General features: G+C 45.8%; 1 protein-coding gene across 2 annotated transcripts in view; it reads left to right on the forward strand.

Annotated features, from left to right (window-relative positions):
- Positions 1–14780, forward strand: part of LOC135385380 (thrombospondin type-1 domain-containing protein 7B-like) — a 552806-nt gene that overhangs the window by 100284 nt on the left and 437742 nt on the right. Inside the window, exon 2 of one of the 2 annotated variants that reach the window (XM_064614667.1) lies at positions 12848–12883. The exons of the other annotated variant lie outside the window; for it this stretch is intronic. Coding sequence (XP_064470737.1) covers positions 12848–12883 — 36 coding nt within the window. The remainder of the gene's footprint in view (positions 1–12847; positions 12884–14780) is intronic. 2 annotated transcript variants of the gene reach the window in all.

The raw sequence follows: 14780 nt of genomic DNA on the forward strand, positions 1-14780 counted from the left end.
TTACGCGGACAGCCGACGCCATGTGGGAAAGCATGTACGTGTGTAGCTGTGTGCCTATGTGTGGGACTGCATGTAACTAATTCGCTAAAATTCATTAATGAACTTAATAATTAAGTGTTTTCTGGGAAATGTGAAATAGCAGAATTGGAGCCGGTCGATTTGGTCGTGACACGTCGCCTTTCGACAACGTAATGACACGAATAGACTGATAAGCAGCAGCAGCATTACACTATTCGCTTGTTCATTCAGCAGCAGCATCATTCGCGATTGAATCACAGCTACCCGAGGCGCACTGCAGCGATATGCACTGGACTTGATGGAAGATATCTGTTATACGACTGGGGCTAGCCATCCGTGAACACACACGTTTCCGATGCATTGCAGAGCAGACTTTGAGTCCGCATACACCAGCCATGTCAGTCAACTGTCAACCGATATCTTCTGCAGAACAAACGTATGGTCTAGAGCTCCGCCGACGCTGATTATGTGCGATTAGCGAGGCAGTATCCATTGGCTACAGCGGGATAGCAAAAACAGCAGACGAGCATTCCGGAGTAGTGAATCCGTCGATGAAGACTCCTATAGGTTCTGGATATCCTCTATGCGTCATGTCTTATGTCTGCTGTTTGAGAACTGATGTTGGCATATGGCTCCCACTGAGCAGGAACGGCACAGGAAGCCGAATGGAATGACAGCCATCACGATAGTGTCGTGGGACTGTTGGTTTTACTGTGAACGGTGGAACGTTGGGCTTCACTTCCGCGGTGCAACTGCAGTCACTGATTTGCTTCCGCCAGCAATCTCGTGCTATTAGAGGGTGACGCCCATGAGGAATTGTGAGGCGGGAAGTTTGTCGTAGGTCGTTACATTAGATGCACAAAGAGGGGACTGGGTGTGTGAACGGAAGCAATCTGGAAATATTGCGTCCATACCGGCCTTGATGGTTCAGTACTTAGCGTGTATGTCTCCCCACTGGTTCCAAGGTTATGGGTTCGAATCCACACGAGGTCGTCAGTAACTTGGTGGTAGGGAGTTGCTCAGGAACGTGGCCTTCCACGAGAGACGTTATTACGCTGTGTCTATGCTGATATTTTAGCGAACGTTACAGGACCTTCAAGTGTGCAAAATTAATCTGCAGACCGACACTGTGACATCGCTCAAGATCATAGTAGTATGGCGACGTAAAATCACAAATTATCAATTATTTTTTCGTCGGCCTTTAGCTGTGAACCGAAGTGACACAACAAAGGATTACCACTCTAGAAAAATAGTGTGAATATCCGCCTTCTTGTTAGACAGTTCAGATATGCGGTGAGTCGGCAAGCTTTTTTTTCTACTGGCGATTCCCATCGATTGTAATCGATTGAATTTTCACGACCTTCTACTTTAGCATTCATCCTCCTTTTTAGTTTCTTTTTGTTTTACAGTGTAGGTGTGCCAGAACAGCCAGTGCGACCCTCATTTTTTACTTCTTAAACAACGAGGATTCTTGTTACTATCATCACCATCGTCTTGTTAGACAAGTTGTTGTACGGCTTGGGACAAAAGTTTACGGAACACTGCACATGCGTATTTCTTCATCGGAGAGGTCCCGTGCTAGATATCGGGAAGAGGTCGAATAAGAAACGGACGACCGGCTGTGCCATCAATCTCTCAGTTTGTGTGTCCACTCTTGGTTGCTGCTAGGGTATCACTCCATGGGAAAAAAGCGACACCCCAGTGTCCCGTAAACTTTTGTCCCAAGCTGCACTCTTTCGTCTATTTCTTTTTTTTTAGTTCAACGCTTTTCCGTAATCTTGCAGAGCATAAGCGCAAGCTTGCACGCGTGGAATAATGCTGAAAACCGTGAGCGGACTTTATGCGACACCGTCTTCACCTCTAATCAATCTGCCATTTCCGTGTCCTCGCTCGATAAGCGCCCGACTGGCGAGCAACGAGGGAAGCAGTATTGGATTCGCAAGGTATTGCGTGTCGCAAACGCAAGTTCGGACACAAGAAAAAAAAAAAAGAAGAAGAGGAGGAAACGAGGTGGCAAAGAAGATTAGACTATTTATCTGTGGCATGCCTGCGAGACCGCTTTCCGCCCATCCTGAGGCTTAGCTGGCACAGTTCTATGCAGGGGCTGCAACCATTTGTTGCTATTTATTCGGCGTAGTGTAGCAGTGTGCTGGTGCGTGATTGTCCACGGAGGCGGGAGAGAGCATGGCGTTGGAAAACGTAAAATCCAAAATATAAACGTCCGAAATCGGTTTCGTTTATTTTGTCAGCATGGTTATGAGTAGCAAGGAAATTGTTAGTATTTTTTACAACCGGCCTCGGTAGATCAGTTGGTAGCGCCTACAGATCCCGAGGTTGCGTCTTCAATCACGGCTGACAACGCTAGCAACTTGGTGGCAGGGTACAAGTTACCTAGACACGCCGTTTTCGGAGAGGGACGTTAATTGCGTTGTTCCTTTCTTTTTCATTACATGAGAACGACCGAACTGGCGTCTCACCAACGCACGGACGTAACGTAGGGTTAACGTTGTGTTCAGATAGGGCACGGTGGACACTAAACAGGTACATGAACGTGGGGATAGGAATTGAATCCAAAGTCACTATTGCCTTGACATCAACGACAGGTTGGTGCTGTGCGGGATTCAACAAGCTTTGCTTTTTTTTTTTCCTTTTTTGCAGTATCAGCCAGGAGGATTCAGAGGAAGTAGCGCCAAACTTAGATAACCCAGTTGAACCCAGGCTTCTACATATCATAGGACATTAGATCATAAGCATTGCCCGAACGTCTCCTTCGCCAGTGACGGCAATAAGCGCACACATGTCGAGAGTCAGGCAATTTAGATATAACCTAATTCTGCCGAGCACACAAACTCTGCTCACTTATGCGTAGCACATTTAAAAAAAGAAAAAGAAAAACATACACAGAATGGATACCTTCTACAGGACAAAGCTTTCGCTCACGCGAAAAGGTCGATGCCTGGGAAACTAAGATCTGTGAAGATCTGCAAACAAGGAACGTTAAAGTTACGGTGGCTTCGCCACTATTTGCCTTTGCTAAATCAGCTTAGCCCACGCTAGTGGAAGCTACTCGATAAACTGCGATCAATATCGACCAGAAGGGAAGACGAACAATGTAAGGGTCCACCGGAGCATTCGTGCCCCGAAGCCAAAGACGCTGGAAGAAAAAGCAGTACTTCCTCAAGGGTTTCTCTTGCTGCCGTTTTCTCAAGTTATTACTACAAGACGCAACCCCTCCTAAAATCGAAATCAAATCTACTTGGCGGCTTTTGCAAAGGCGCCCGACTTGAAGCGATAATTACGGCAGCTTCAAAAGTCACACACTTGACTGGCTTTGCGATACTATTTTTCTTGCTGTCGCCCTTCTTGCTTTCATCTCTTGCTTGCAAAAGAGGCAATGTTCTCTCACGTCTTTTCCCCGACGATGCTGTTCGAGCGCAAAATGTAGGGAAAGTGCGAGAGAACGTAGCGATGTGTGTGGAGGAAGGAATTAGAAAATGGATGGCTTCCGCGGTCTGGCAGGCCAATCGCATTATGTATCTGGCGTTTCACAGTGTGCATGCGCTGGTGTCGTGTAATTCCGACGAAGCTACATGTGAGAGATTCCTATTGTACTACATGTCTTCGTCCTAAATTTGTGCAATAAATCTTGTTCAACGTAAATCTCGTATTAACACGGTGGAGTGACATGGTTTACAAAGGTGACCAAAAACCGGTCGTCAGGCGTAAGTATGCCGATTCAGGCGTGTCATATGAGTGAGGGTCAACTCTATGTCCCTGCTCATAAATACCTACAGACCTACAGAGGACGCACTGAGGCCATCATGTAGGCTATTTGTAATGGATGCATAACAAGAGGTGCTTTGCAGCAAAGGGCACGGACAAAAGAAGCACCCACAGAAAACACATCGGATAGACAGGCAGATGCCCACACGCAGGACTTCGTGAGCACGGCTTGGCGACAAGATCTACCAATCCGATCACGTGTCCATACATATCAAGAAGTGTTGATGCTCACCCGGATTCGAGCAAACGGAGGTGAACCTATGGAGGCTAGCTTATAGCAGATAACTTTATGAAGCATTCCTGATCGCTGAATATGGACCAGAAGCATGCATAAGAAGTCCTTCTCTGGAACTACTACTGCCCGAGATACACTATCCGCAGCAGAATGTGCTCCTTTCCGGTAATTGGATTTCGCAGTATAGGGGGACACGTGTTGAGCTGGCGTCTATACCGCCGAGTCATAAATATGTGTAATCTCCTCTTATTTACGAGCATCAGAGTGATCTCTGTGTGCAGCTTGCGTTCGTGTCATTTCCTGCAAGCCACCTCTTGTTTTGCTACATAGGACGGCTCAACATCGGAAATACCTGTAACGATAACGAACTGTGGTATTAAGGAACTCAAAATACCGACACGAAACCAATGCAATGACATACGGTTACCAAAGACTCCAGACCTGGTAGACATTAGATACTGCACACTTCACAATACAGGCGCTGCTCGAAGATCCATTATCGCTCGCAATAGTACAGCAACCGAAAAACGTCCTGCTTTGTTGTCGCCCATGACTTGAAAGGTATCGTATCTATATTGTCCTCTTATATGAAAAAAATTTTCTAAATCGCGACTGTACGTCGCGAGACACTATGATCATGGGCGACGCCACAGTCTGTGAATTAATTCTGCACACCAGAGGGCGCTCCGCGTCCGCAGCCCACCACGGAGAGAAGAGGAGGCTCCCACGCAGGGGTTGCATCGTCACGAAAGTCAATGTCGTAATGTTGTGCAGAACACGTTAAAGGGACTATCGCTTCGACACCGCTTCATACTCTACTTGGCACAGTTTCTCTTCCGAAAGCACCTTACATATTAAATAAACGCGTTTTAAGGAGTCACACTCCCTCTTCAGCAAGGGAAGCCCCAGCGATAGTCAGATTCTGAAAACCATTCTAAGCCAAGCACGAATGGGAGCGCAGAACAGGCAACTTGGTCGAAACTTTTGAACTACATGTTGAACTTTATCATCATCATCTCTGTTCATCATCTGTCATCTGTTTGTACTTTCTGTGTGTGAGCGTACTATGGGGTAGCCAGTTCGACTTCGTCGAAGCTCACATCCCCTTTTTTATTTTTTATTTTTCGTTATCACATCATCATCACAGGCGACTTGTCTCCGAGACCGTCTACCTCGCGTACGCATCGCACCGCAATACACAAAGTAAAAATACATCGGTAAATACTTCGACGTTCACTTATCAATGTGAGTTCTGATGCGACCATGTCGCGTCGAGCCCTGTGTTACGCTCCTGGCTGTACGAACATACCCGACGATAACCCGGAAGTGACATTCCACAGCCTCTCCGCGACCTGCAGAGGCCTCCCTCCCACCCACCCGCCGGTCGCCAAAGGCCCTTCGGCCGTTCCCTGATTGGACTTGCCCGCGCCAAAGGACGTTCTCCAATTGGCCTTGTCTGAGTGACGTTTTCTCCGATTTCCAGAGAGGGGATTACGGCATACTCTTAGCATCCGTCGTCTGCTCTTTTCATGCATTACATCAAATTGCGCAGAAACTACTCCGCTACTTCGTGTCTCTTTTTTGGTGTTATTGCCGGTGATCAACGAGGTGTAACACGCCAATGTAGTTTCGGAATCGACCAGGACGGTTGCGAGAGTCCCCTTAATAACCAAGGAGCAGAGTTCCTAATAACATCCTTTTAGTCATCAATGTTACCTTCTCGTCCAACAGGTATAGTGTGCGTCAACCACAAAACCAATTAGCTAATTGGATTCGCTCTGGGCTGAGCAATACTCAGCTCTCGTTTGGGCAGTTGAGACCAATGAGATCCTTCCGGCAGGTGTATGCTTGCCGCAGCACAATTGCTCTTGCCTCTTGTTTGACTTATGATATGATGAGCGAAAATTTATGATCTGCTGGATTGGTTTCGCTTCGTTACATTGATCGCATCTCGGACCATACTGAGAGGTGTATGTTGTAAAGAACTGGATTCGTGAACGCCGACCCCGTGGACGAGCAACTGTGCCTTCCTATTGATGGCAACAATGGGAACAAGGCGCATCACCCCCCCCCCCCCTTTTTTGTTTGCGTTTTTAGTGTTCGGATTGCCTCCTGATGAAATTATCTGAATACAGGGCTAAAGGTAAAGTATGTGGTTTGTAGTGAATATAAAAACGATAAAAAGAGTATAACTACAAAACTATTTCGTTGGGAGTCACATTATGTAACATTTTATATAAAATATTCAACCTGGTCAAGTTACTTGTAAATGTATTGCGGAAATAAAGAAAAGCGCTTTCCCCTTAATAGTCCCAATGGCCTATAGCGTCTGCTGAGCATCATGTGTATGCGGGGTTCCGTAGTTTCGTAGCCGTAGAAATTTTCTGATGATGTTTATTGTGCTGTGTTTTGACAATTTCAAAGCATAACGTGCAATTTTGTCGTTACATTTCTAGTGAATATGTACGAGGGTGGGTCAAAAGTAATGCTTCCTCAGTCACAACAACTTTATCAATGAACAGATCCAGTCAAAACTTACATATGTTATAGACTGAAGTCTCCTGTACACGAAGCTATTGTTCAACTTAATCACTGTTACTTTCAATGAATTTACGCCACCGTTGAACCCAAGTCTCAAATCCAGTTCAGAAAAATTCTTGAGATTCATCACTGACCCATGCTTTTACAGCTGATTTCTCTTCATCCAAGTGATCAAATCTGAAACCACGTAGGCCCAAACAGGCAGAAGTCAGAAGGTGCAAAAACAAGGCTTTACGGTGGATGAGGTACAACGGACCATCCCATTTTGGTAATCGGCTGAGTTGTGAGAAATGACGTGTGTGGTGCATTATCATGATGAGCTGCATGGAATGAATGTCTTGATGTGGTTTCTTCTTCCTGATGGCCTTTTTCAGCTTCTTAAGCTTAGCAACGTAGGTTTCACTGTTGATTGTGTGACGCCCAGCCAAAAAGTCGATGAGAATAACGCCCTGCGTGTCCCAAAACACCAATGATGGCCAGTAGTTAACTACATGTAGTTAAAATACTACTTAAACTACCTGATTGTAGTTAAAAGGTACTTATGAACTACCTTCAGAAATGTAATGGCAACTATACTAGTTAAACTACTATTTCGAGTAGTTAACTACAGTAGTTAGGTTAATGCAGGCGCCAACTACTTCCGATTTTGCCGCCAGCTTTACGGCACGATTGTGCTTCCGACTTTTACCTTGAGCTACTTGTTTGATGAGAACGGAGGTGCAGAGCAATTGTGCCGTGCATGTGTACTAAACCTTCACTTCTGCTTGTGATTCATGTCCAAGAACACCATGGAATGTGATTGGTGTTGATGGACAACGTTAAGTAGTTATAAATATAGTTAAAATACATTGCAGTAGTTAAATAAGTAGTTTTAACTACCTCCCCTGAAAAGTAGTTGAACTACTAGTTAAACTGCTCCGTCGCGAAGTAGCTAGTAGTTATAGTTCAACTACTGTAGAATTATAGTTAGTGGCCATCACTGCAAAACACTGTTGTCACCACCTTCTGTGTCGATCGGGCAGTCTTGAATTTTTTGGCTTATCTGAAATTTCGGTTTCCCCTTCTCGAAAATACTTCACCAAACACCTAACATTGCTAATGTCCACCACGACATCCACATAACACCTCTTCAGCCGGCTGTAGATTTCTCTAGATGCGCGTTTTGTCCCTCTTTTGTCAAAAACTCTAGTTCTGCTCTTTGTCTTAGCCTACAATCCATGGTTGTAATCACTCAATCTGAGAAACAAAAGCATACATCTGTAGGGTAAAGACACCTCTACAACATCGTACATAAACATTCACAGTTGCTCAAGTACATGAAAAATTTCACGCAAAGGGGCATTACTTTTTGATCCACCCTCGTATTATAGAATTAATTACAAAGTATAACCGGTGCCCAAACAACTGAATAAAATGGCGGAATAGACTACAGAACAGGACACAGCGCATACTTCACTGAAACAAATCCGGAATCGGAAAATAGTTGACACGATTTTCAGGCGCCGCATTTTTCGCTGAGGAAAGTTTCAGGGCCTGTCATTTCTGGGGTATTCGATGCAGATCAGAAGAAATACCGTGCTCTATCCTGGATAATCCTGCAGATACGCGACTGCCATAGTTCTGTCACTGTCATGAGCCTTGGGAATGATGTAACTTGTGTCCTGTAGACGACAGCTTCTCCTTTATATCTCCCCATTCTTCGGGGCTCTCAACGATTCATTGGGGCGTTATCTGCTCCGTGGCCGGGATCCTCCCTTTGTTCCTCACTTCTACGACGAAGCATATATCTCCAGCATAAATTGTTATTGTCGGAGTGCTATGGCGGGGTCGTATCTTCTTCAATATTCCCGCTATAGCTGTATTATGGCGGGCCAGACTTACCCATTCTAGGTTACCATAGCTACATTCAGTAGAGACCACGTTTTCTTTCCGGACTTCACGCAGAGATGGCCTCTTTCAGCTAATGTGCTAGCTTACAGTGTCCGCCCATATTCCCGCATATTTACAAGTGACCGACAATTATCTAGAGCAACATAGAGTTCATACACTCATCACAAAATGGTATTTTTGAAGGAGAGAGAGAGAGAAAAGCCGTTGAGGATGCACAGAAATAAGCTCTAGTGTCCACGGTCTCCAGTCCATAGTGCAATCAAAATAATGAGATTATCCGCATGTTTTGTACTTGTCACCACAATCAGGGCAGTGAACACTGCTTCAGTGAAAGTACCATGCCATAGCATATGAACCACTTCTTGGAGCGATTCTATAGGTGTTGTTGATAGGTCTGTGGGTGTTGTTGCGAGATTTTGTTGAATGAACCGTACCTAGCACGTTGCTAGTCGACTCGTGCATAACGATGAACGTGAGAACATTTGATTGCAATCCTCTTACGTACTTCAACCCAACCTGCCAGGTGATAAACCTCCGAGATTGGTCGTGAACATGTAAAGGCCAGCCGCGCTCGGTGGCTCAGTCGGTAGCGTGTCCGCACGCTGATCCAAAGATCGTGGGTTCTAACCCGCCGTGGACGGTAGCACCTTGGTGGAAGGGTACAAGTTGCTCAGACACGCCGCCTTCCGCGAGAGTCGTTAAATCTTGTGTAGTGTGTGTCGAGATTTGGGCGCACGTTAAAGAACCCTCAGGTTGGCAAAATTAATCCATAGACCCGACCACTCTGACGTCGTTCATGGTCACAGTTGTGTCGCGACGTAAAGCCCGGAATTATTATTATTATCATCTAGAGACACGATAGCATAAGTAAATAGTGCAGGCCGCTCACAAAAATGCAACTCAACATAAAACACCTTTCTACGTGCATAAGCAGTCGGTTGCACACGGGGCTCCGGGTGGAATATGGATCTCTCCAGAGGTTTCCAGGGAGAGTTTTCTAGAGGACATGACTGGAACTAGAGTCACTAAATAGGGGTACAGAGTATCGCATTCCTTTTCCGCGCCGGAGCCGCCGTTCGGTGTCCTCGGTTGATCCCCGATCATGTCACGTGGTTTCTCCTTCCAAGAACGCGCCGTCCATGTTGAGTCCCCTCCATCAACAACCGGTTTCCTCGGTTGCGAACTGGCTCGGCTGCGCGCAGTTCTCCGGTGGAGAAGGGGAAGATTGGCGTCCCGTTGCTAGGCGACGCAGCCGCCCGGGACCCAAGATAGCGTTCCCGCTCGCTGGCGTGGCTCAGTGTCGCTACTCTGCACCTTATTTAGTGACTCTAATTAGGACGAACCTACAAATATCTCATGTCGCGAGGTCTGCGAGGTCTGGAGTATTCTCTTTCGGGGGGAGGGGGGATATATTTATTAAGAAAAAAAAAGGCAGGCAAAAAGGAATGGTCAGCCAGACAGCAGTCGACTTGCTAGTCCTTGTAAAAAAAAAAAAGAAGGAAAAAAAGCAGAAAGAGAAAAGGAAAAAGACGCAAGCGGCGCACGGGCAGCAAGGGGGCATGAGTGCACGATCGCTCAGAGGCAGTCTAGGAGCCCAGAGTCACCCAGGAAGCATAATAGCGCTCTGGTAACAGCCCATTGCTTCTGCCCTACAGGGCCTAGTAGGGTGGCCAAAGAGAAGTCTCTGTGCCCCAGGGCAGACAGGCGGTGCATGAGTGCAGTCCGAGGAGCGGCGTATCTTGGACAGGTCAAGAGTAAATGATGGGTGTTGGCGTCGGTGGAGCAGGAGGGGCATGCCGAAGAGGGACGCTGCTTGATCTTGAAGAGGAACGATGGAGTACGGGCAACATTCAAGCGAACACGATGGAGAGCTGACTCTTCCTTTCGAGACAGCCAACACAGTGAAGGCCATCTTCGGGTCAATGCGGTGGAGGAAGGTGTTGGCTGCGACAGTGTTTTCCATGAAAAGGCGGATGTCGAAGGAAAAGCGCCGGCGGATGTGTATTTGGCAGGCGGAGGGTGATAACAGGATGACAGTAAGCGCATTCTTTTCACTTGCACTAAACTGCACTACTTTGGACTCCACGCAAGACGGGTTTTCGGGAGCTGCACTTTCCAGCTGAAAGGAAGTTTATTAGTAATACCTTTCTTTTCAACAGGAAAGTGCAGCACGCAAATAATCCAGTTCAGATCTGGTGCAGGAGGTGCAAGCGAAAAGAATGCACCTAGTGTTGCACACAGCTGCGCCATGAGCGTGCCTCGCTGCTGCGTCGGCACGTGTGTTTCCCGGCAAGCCAATGTGGCTTGGCACCCACTGAAACCACACGGAGTGGCCGGAGGTGACGAGGAGGTTATGCACGGTCAGGTGTATCCAGCGTCGACTTGCTGTCTGTGAGGACTGTCCAGCTTGCAGGTGGTCGAGAGGATACAAGCTTCAGTGCATCGTGAATGGCTACAAGCTCCGCTTCGGTGGACGACGTTTCGTGGGGAAGCTTGAAGTGTTCGATGTTTTCGGAAGGGAGGAATAGTGCTGCTGTGGAGATGCCCGCGGAGGCCGGGAGGGAGGAAGGGAGGAATAGTGCTGCTGTGGAGATGCCCCGGAAGCCGTCGGTATATATTTGCAGTCGCTGGCTGTGTAGGGTGTCCAGGTGCTCTCTTTCGGCTTATTTATGTGCCACATAATAATTCATTTGGAGGCAATAGGCATTCCTTCCCTACTACATAACATTCAAATATGGTAAACATTTGCACATTTTCTGTAACTATTGGTCTGTCTATCTATCGGGATGCCACGTAAAAATCCCAACGAGCACAAGCTGCCGGCCCAATATTAGACCAGTATTGCCAATATCTAGCCAATAATGTATGAAGGTGTAATGGATGCAGGTGTCTGAAACTCGTTATCACGTTCACCGACAATACGATCATTTCTACGGAATCTAAACGAAAGACAAGGAAAGAATGGAGGTACGTGAAACCCACCATTAAGAATAAACTGCTTAAAAATAAATCATTAGCAAACCGCTTCAAAAATACACGGTTAAAAATAAATCGGGACGAATCAACCGGTTGAAATATCCGGTTAAATGTCCCCGGTTAAGAATCCACCATTAAGAATAAACTGTTTCGATGTCGCTCCATCATTCAGCACGGAGGCGGATTGATTGCATTCTGCCTCGCGTTAGATCAAGTTATATTAGGTTAATTTCGGTTTGTTTGTGTTAGTTCAGGCTAGCTTGGCCGTATGATCGAAGTTAGCTCAAGTCCATTGCTCGGAGTTTACCATGCTTTGGGGGGTGCGGGCATAACACTGAGAGCCGGTTTCACTTCACTTTTTACAGATATATTTTTAAGCGTAGGTTTTTAACGATTTATTATTAATGGTGGATAGTTACGCCGTTCATTTTTATCATGGGTTTATTTGAGCGTATATTATGGACGGTTTATTTTTAACGGTGGATAGTTACGCGTGTATTTTTGAGCGTTTATTTTTAACGGTTTCAAAGAGGCTACACGCGGAAAGAAGGCAAAACGATTTAACGGCCGAAGTTATACATTTTTTGTTCTGTGTCACGAATAACATCTGCGCCTGGGCTTCTCGCTGATATTACATGATTTTGTGACGTCTATGTCGGCTGTGCGCCGTGGATATTCCTCATGGAGAGGGGATGTTTGTCCATTGTGAGCTGGGAGGGGGTCTCTATTTTGTTTCGTCTCTCGCATTTGTAACAGTGAATGAGAACACATATATGACAAGGTGTTGTTCATAGATTGACAGTCTTGAGTACTGTTGATGTCTGCATCGCGTATTCTTCCTCTGATTATGCAGCTTTGTTCTACTCAAAAAAATCCTGATGTTTCGTTGTGTACAAGGTGCTTTACATAACTAGTCCCAAGTGTCTTGAAAAATTGGCTTGTCTGAAAATTTGGGAGTCAGCTGCATTTACTATCGGCGAACTTTTGCCGCGTGCTACGGGGGAGTTCATGGAATGTTGATAAAAAATACTTCCTTCAACTTAGCTCTGAAATGGGTTAACTTAAAGCAAGCTTTTCTCGCCAGAAACAGGAAGCACACAACGGATTTGTCTAAATCCACCACAAAATACGCTTCCTGGTGAGATGATAGCGGATGGAAAAAACATGCGCAAAAACAGGTGGCAATAAAAAAATAAGAGACAAACGAAGAAGGTGAAGAGAGTGTGCTTTGACATAGGCCACCTTCAGGGACAATGTCCTTACAAGATAGGCGAGACACCAGTTTCTGCTGTTTCTGTGTAATTGTAAGGTCCGTCTTTTTGGCCAGCCCTTTTGTCATTTCTTGATTTCATGCTATATGATTCTCAGACATTCATACAGCATCATTTTTGCCTGCCGTTTCAGTGACAAATGATCAACGACAAGAAATATTGCAAGCAGGTAAGGTTTGAATCGCAGTTCTTTGTCAACAGAGAGGCAAAGAGGCTGTGTAGTTTGAAAAGGCACGGAGTTAAAGAAGACTTTGTTCCGTGAAAATCGCGTAGAATGTGGTGTGGGGGAAATTTATCATTGCGAGCACGCCACTCGCGAGGAAATACGGTAGTCTGTATGGTCCATACATGAACACGAGTGCAACCTGTAGAAAATGAAAAAAAAAAACACACACAAAAAAAAACAAGCAAACGTCTCAAACACGGTCAGCACACGGATGATCACCGAGAAAAAAAGCGGCTCCAGCACAGACTCATTTCACAAACGGGAGAAATATCGCGTTAGTATGAAACCGACATGAGAGATTAATGGGAAACGGAAGATAACGAGCAGCCGTTTTCTTCCACCGGGGGAACATGTTCGTTAAAAAACTTGCGAAGCACTGAGCGCGACCCAGCAATCGCGCATCTCAATCCACCACCTTCGCACATTTTTTCCACCTGTTACCATTGCACTAGGGAGCATACTTCGTGGATCTGTGTACACCACCAATGCACTTCCTTTCTGGCAAGAATTTGGCAAAAAAATAAGAAGAAGAAGAATGAAATAAAAAGAAGGAGAAGAAGATCTACAGAAACTAGGCAAATTCGATAGTTCCAGTGAATAAATTTAAAAAAATGAAATGGGATGAAATCATTTCGGCGTACGTGTCAAAAGTTTCGTGCAGTTAAATGTCGTTGGCCTCATAATTTTAATACAAGAACATTCTTTTAGCAGACTGTTGTGACACGTTAGCTGAAACACACTGTTAACATTAAGCGAGGCCAGCCCAATGACGTATTCTACGTCAATAATTAATACCAAACATGGCGCACACTTCTTAGCTTAGAAGCTATGCAGTGAAATCAACCATTTGTACTTGCGTCTGCTATCATTCACATGCAATGCTGCATCGTGCAATTTATTTCCTAAGGCAATTAATGCAATTAATTAGCATGATGTTGGCATCATGTCCCGAGCTCCACAGGCACTGACAGCGCTGTGTTCGCATTGGAGAGGACGACGCACGCATTGCACTGCATTCGTGAGTAATCGTAGAAGAATATCCTTCTTCTACGATGTCATTGAATGAGACATGCCCACAATTGACCCCGTGGCAACCGCGCTGCCACGGAGAAAAAAGCAAGAAAAAAAACATGCTGGATGTCGCTGTGTACTTTGTCGTTTGTGCATGCCTTGAAGATAACGGGGAGAAAAGGATAGCGCGCAGTACGACAAGTCGTGGACCGCGGCCCAAGCAAATGGTGAAAAAAGCAGCGGAAAAAGGAGGAAAAGAAAGTCTTTGTGACGGCGTTTGTGTTGCGGAACACAATAACGCTTCTCTGAGTCCATGTTTTGTTACCCTGGAGGTTTTTCAATTATAGTGGGAAGAAGACATCGACGCCTTCTTTACAAAACTCCCTCTTGTTTTGCCTAACCGCGACAGCCCCTTGGTGGATGAAGCCCATCGCGTCGGGAAAACTGGGAGCCTGGGGCCCGCACAACTGGAAAGCAAACGAGGGTTCGACTGCCGTGATATTCTTCATGCTTGCAGACGATTGGGGGAATCTTGGCTATCCAGCTTCGGTACTTTATATATGGCGCAACACCTTTCCCTTCTTTTATTGTGTCGGTAAATGATCGTGTGGCGGACATGCAATGTACAATAAGTTGTTAGAATATCGCACCAATCAGACACGAAAATTCGCACGGTACATTCGAGTGCTCAGACGCTATTGCTCACTTATAACAGGCGTTGGCGTTCTGCATTGTTGTAGACTGCAAAATGAAAGGTAAGGCTAGAGGGCGAAGTCGTTCCTGATCATCTTGTTGTTGCTGAAGACCAGGTTTATCTAAACGTAATTTT

This window comes from Ornithodoros turicata, chromosome 2, assembly GCF_037126465.1.
Source record: "Ornithodoros turicata isolate Travis chromosome 2, ASM3712646v1, whole genome shotgun sequence".
Lineage (NCBI taxonomy): Eukaryota > Metazoa > Arthropoda > Arachnida > Ixodida > Argasidae > Ornithodoros > Ornithodoros turicata.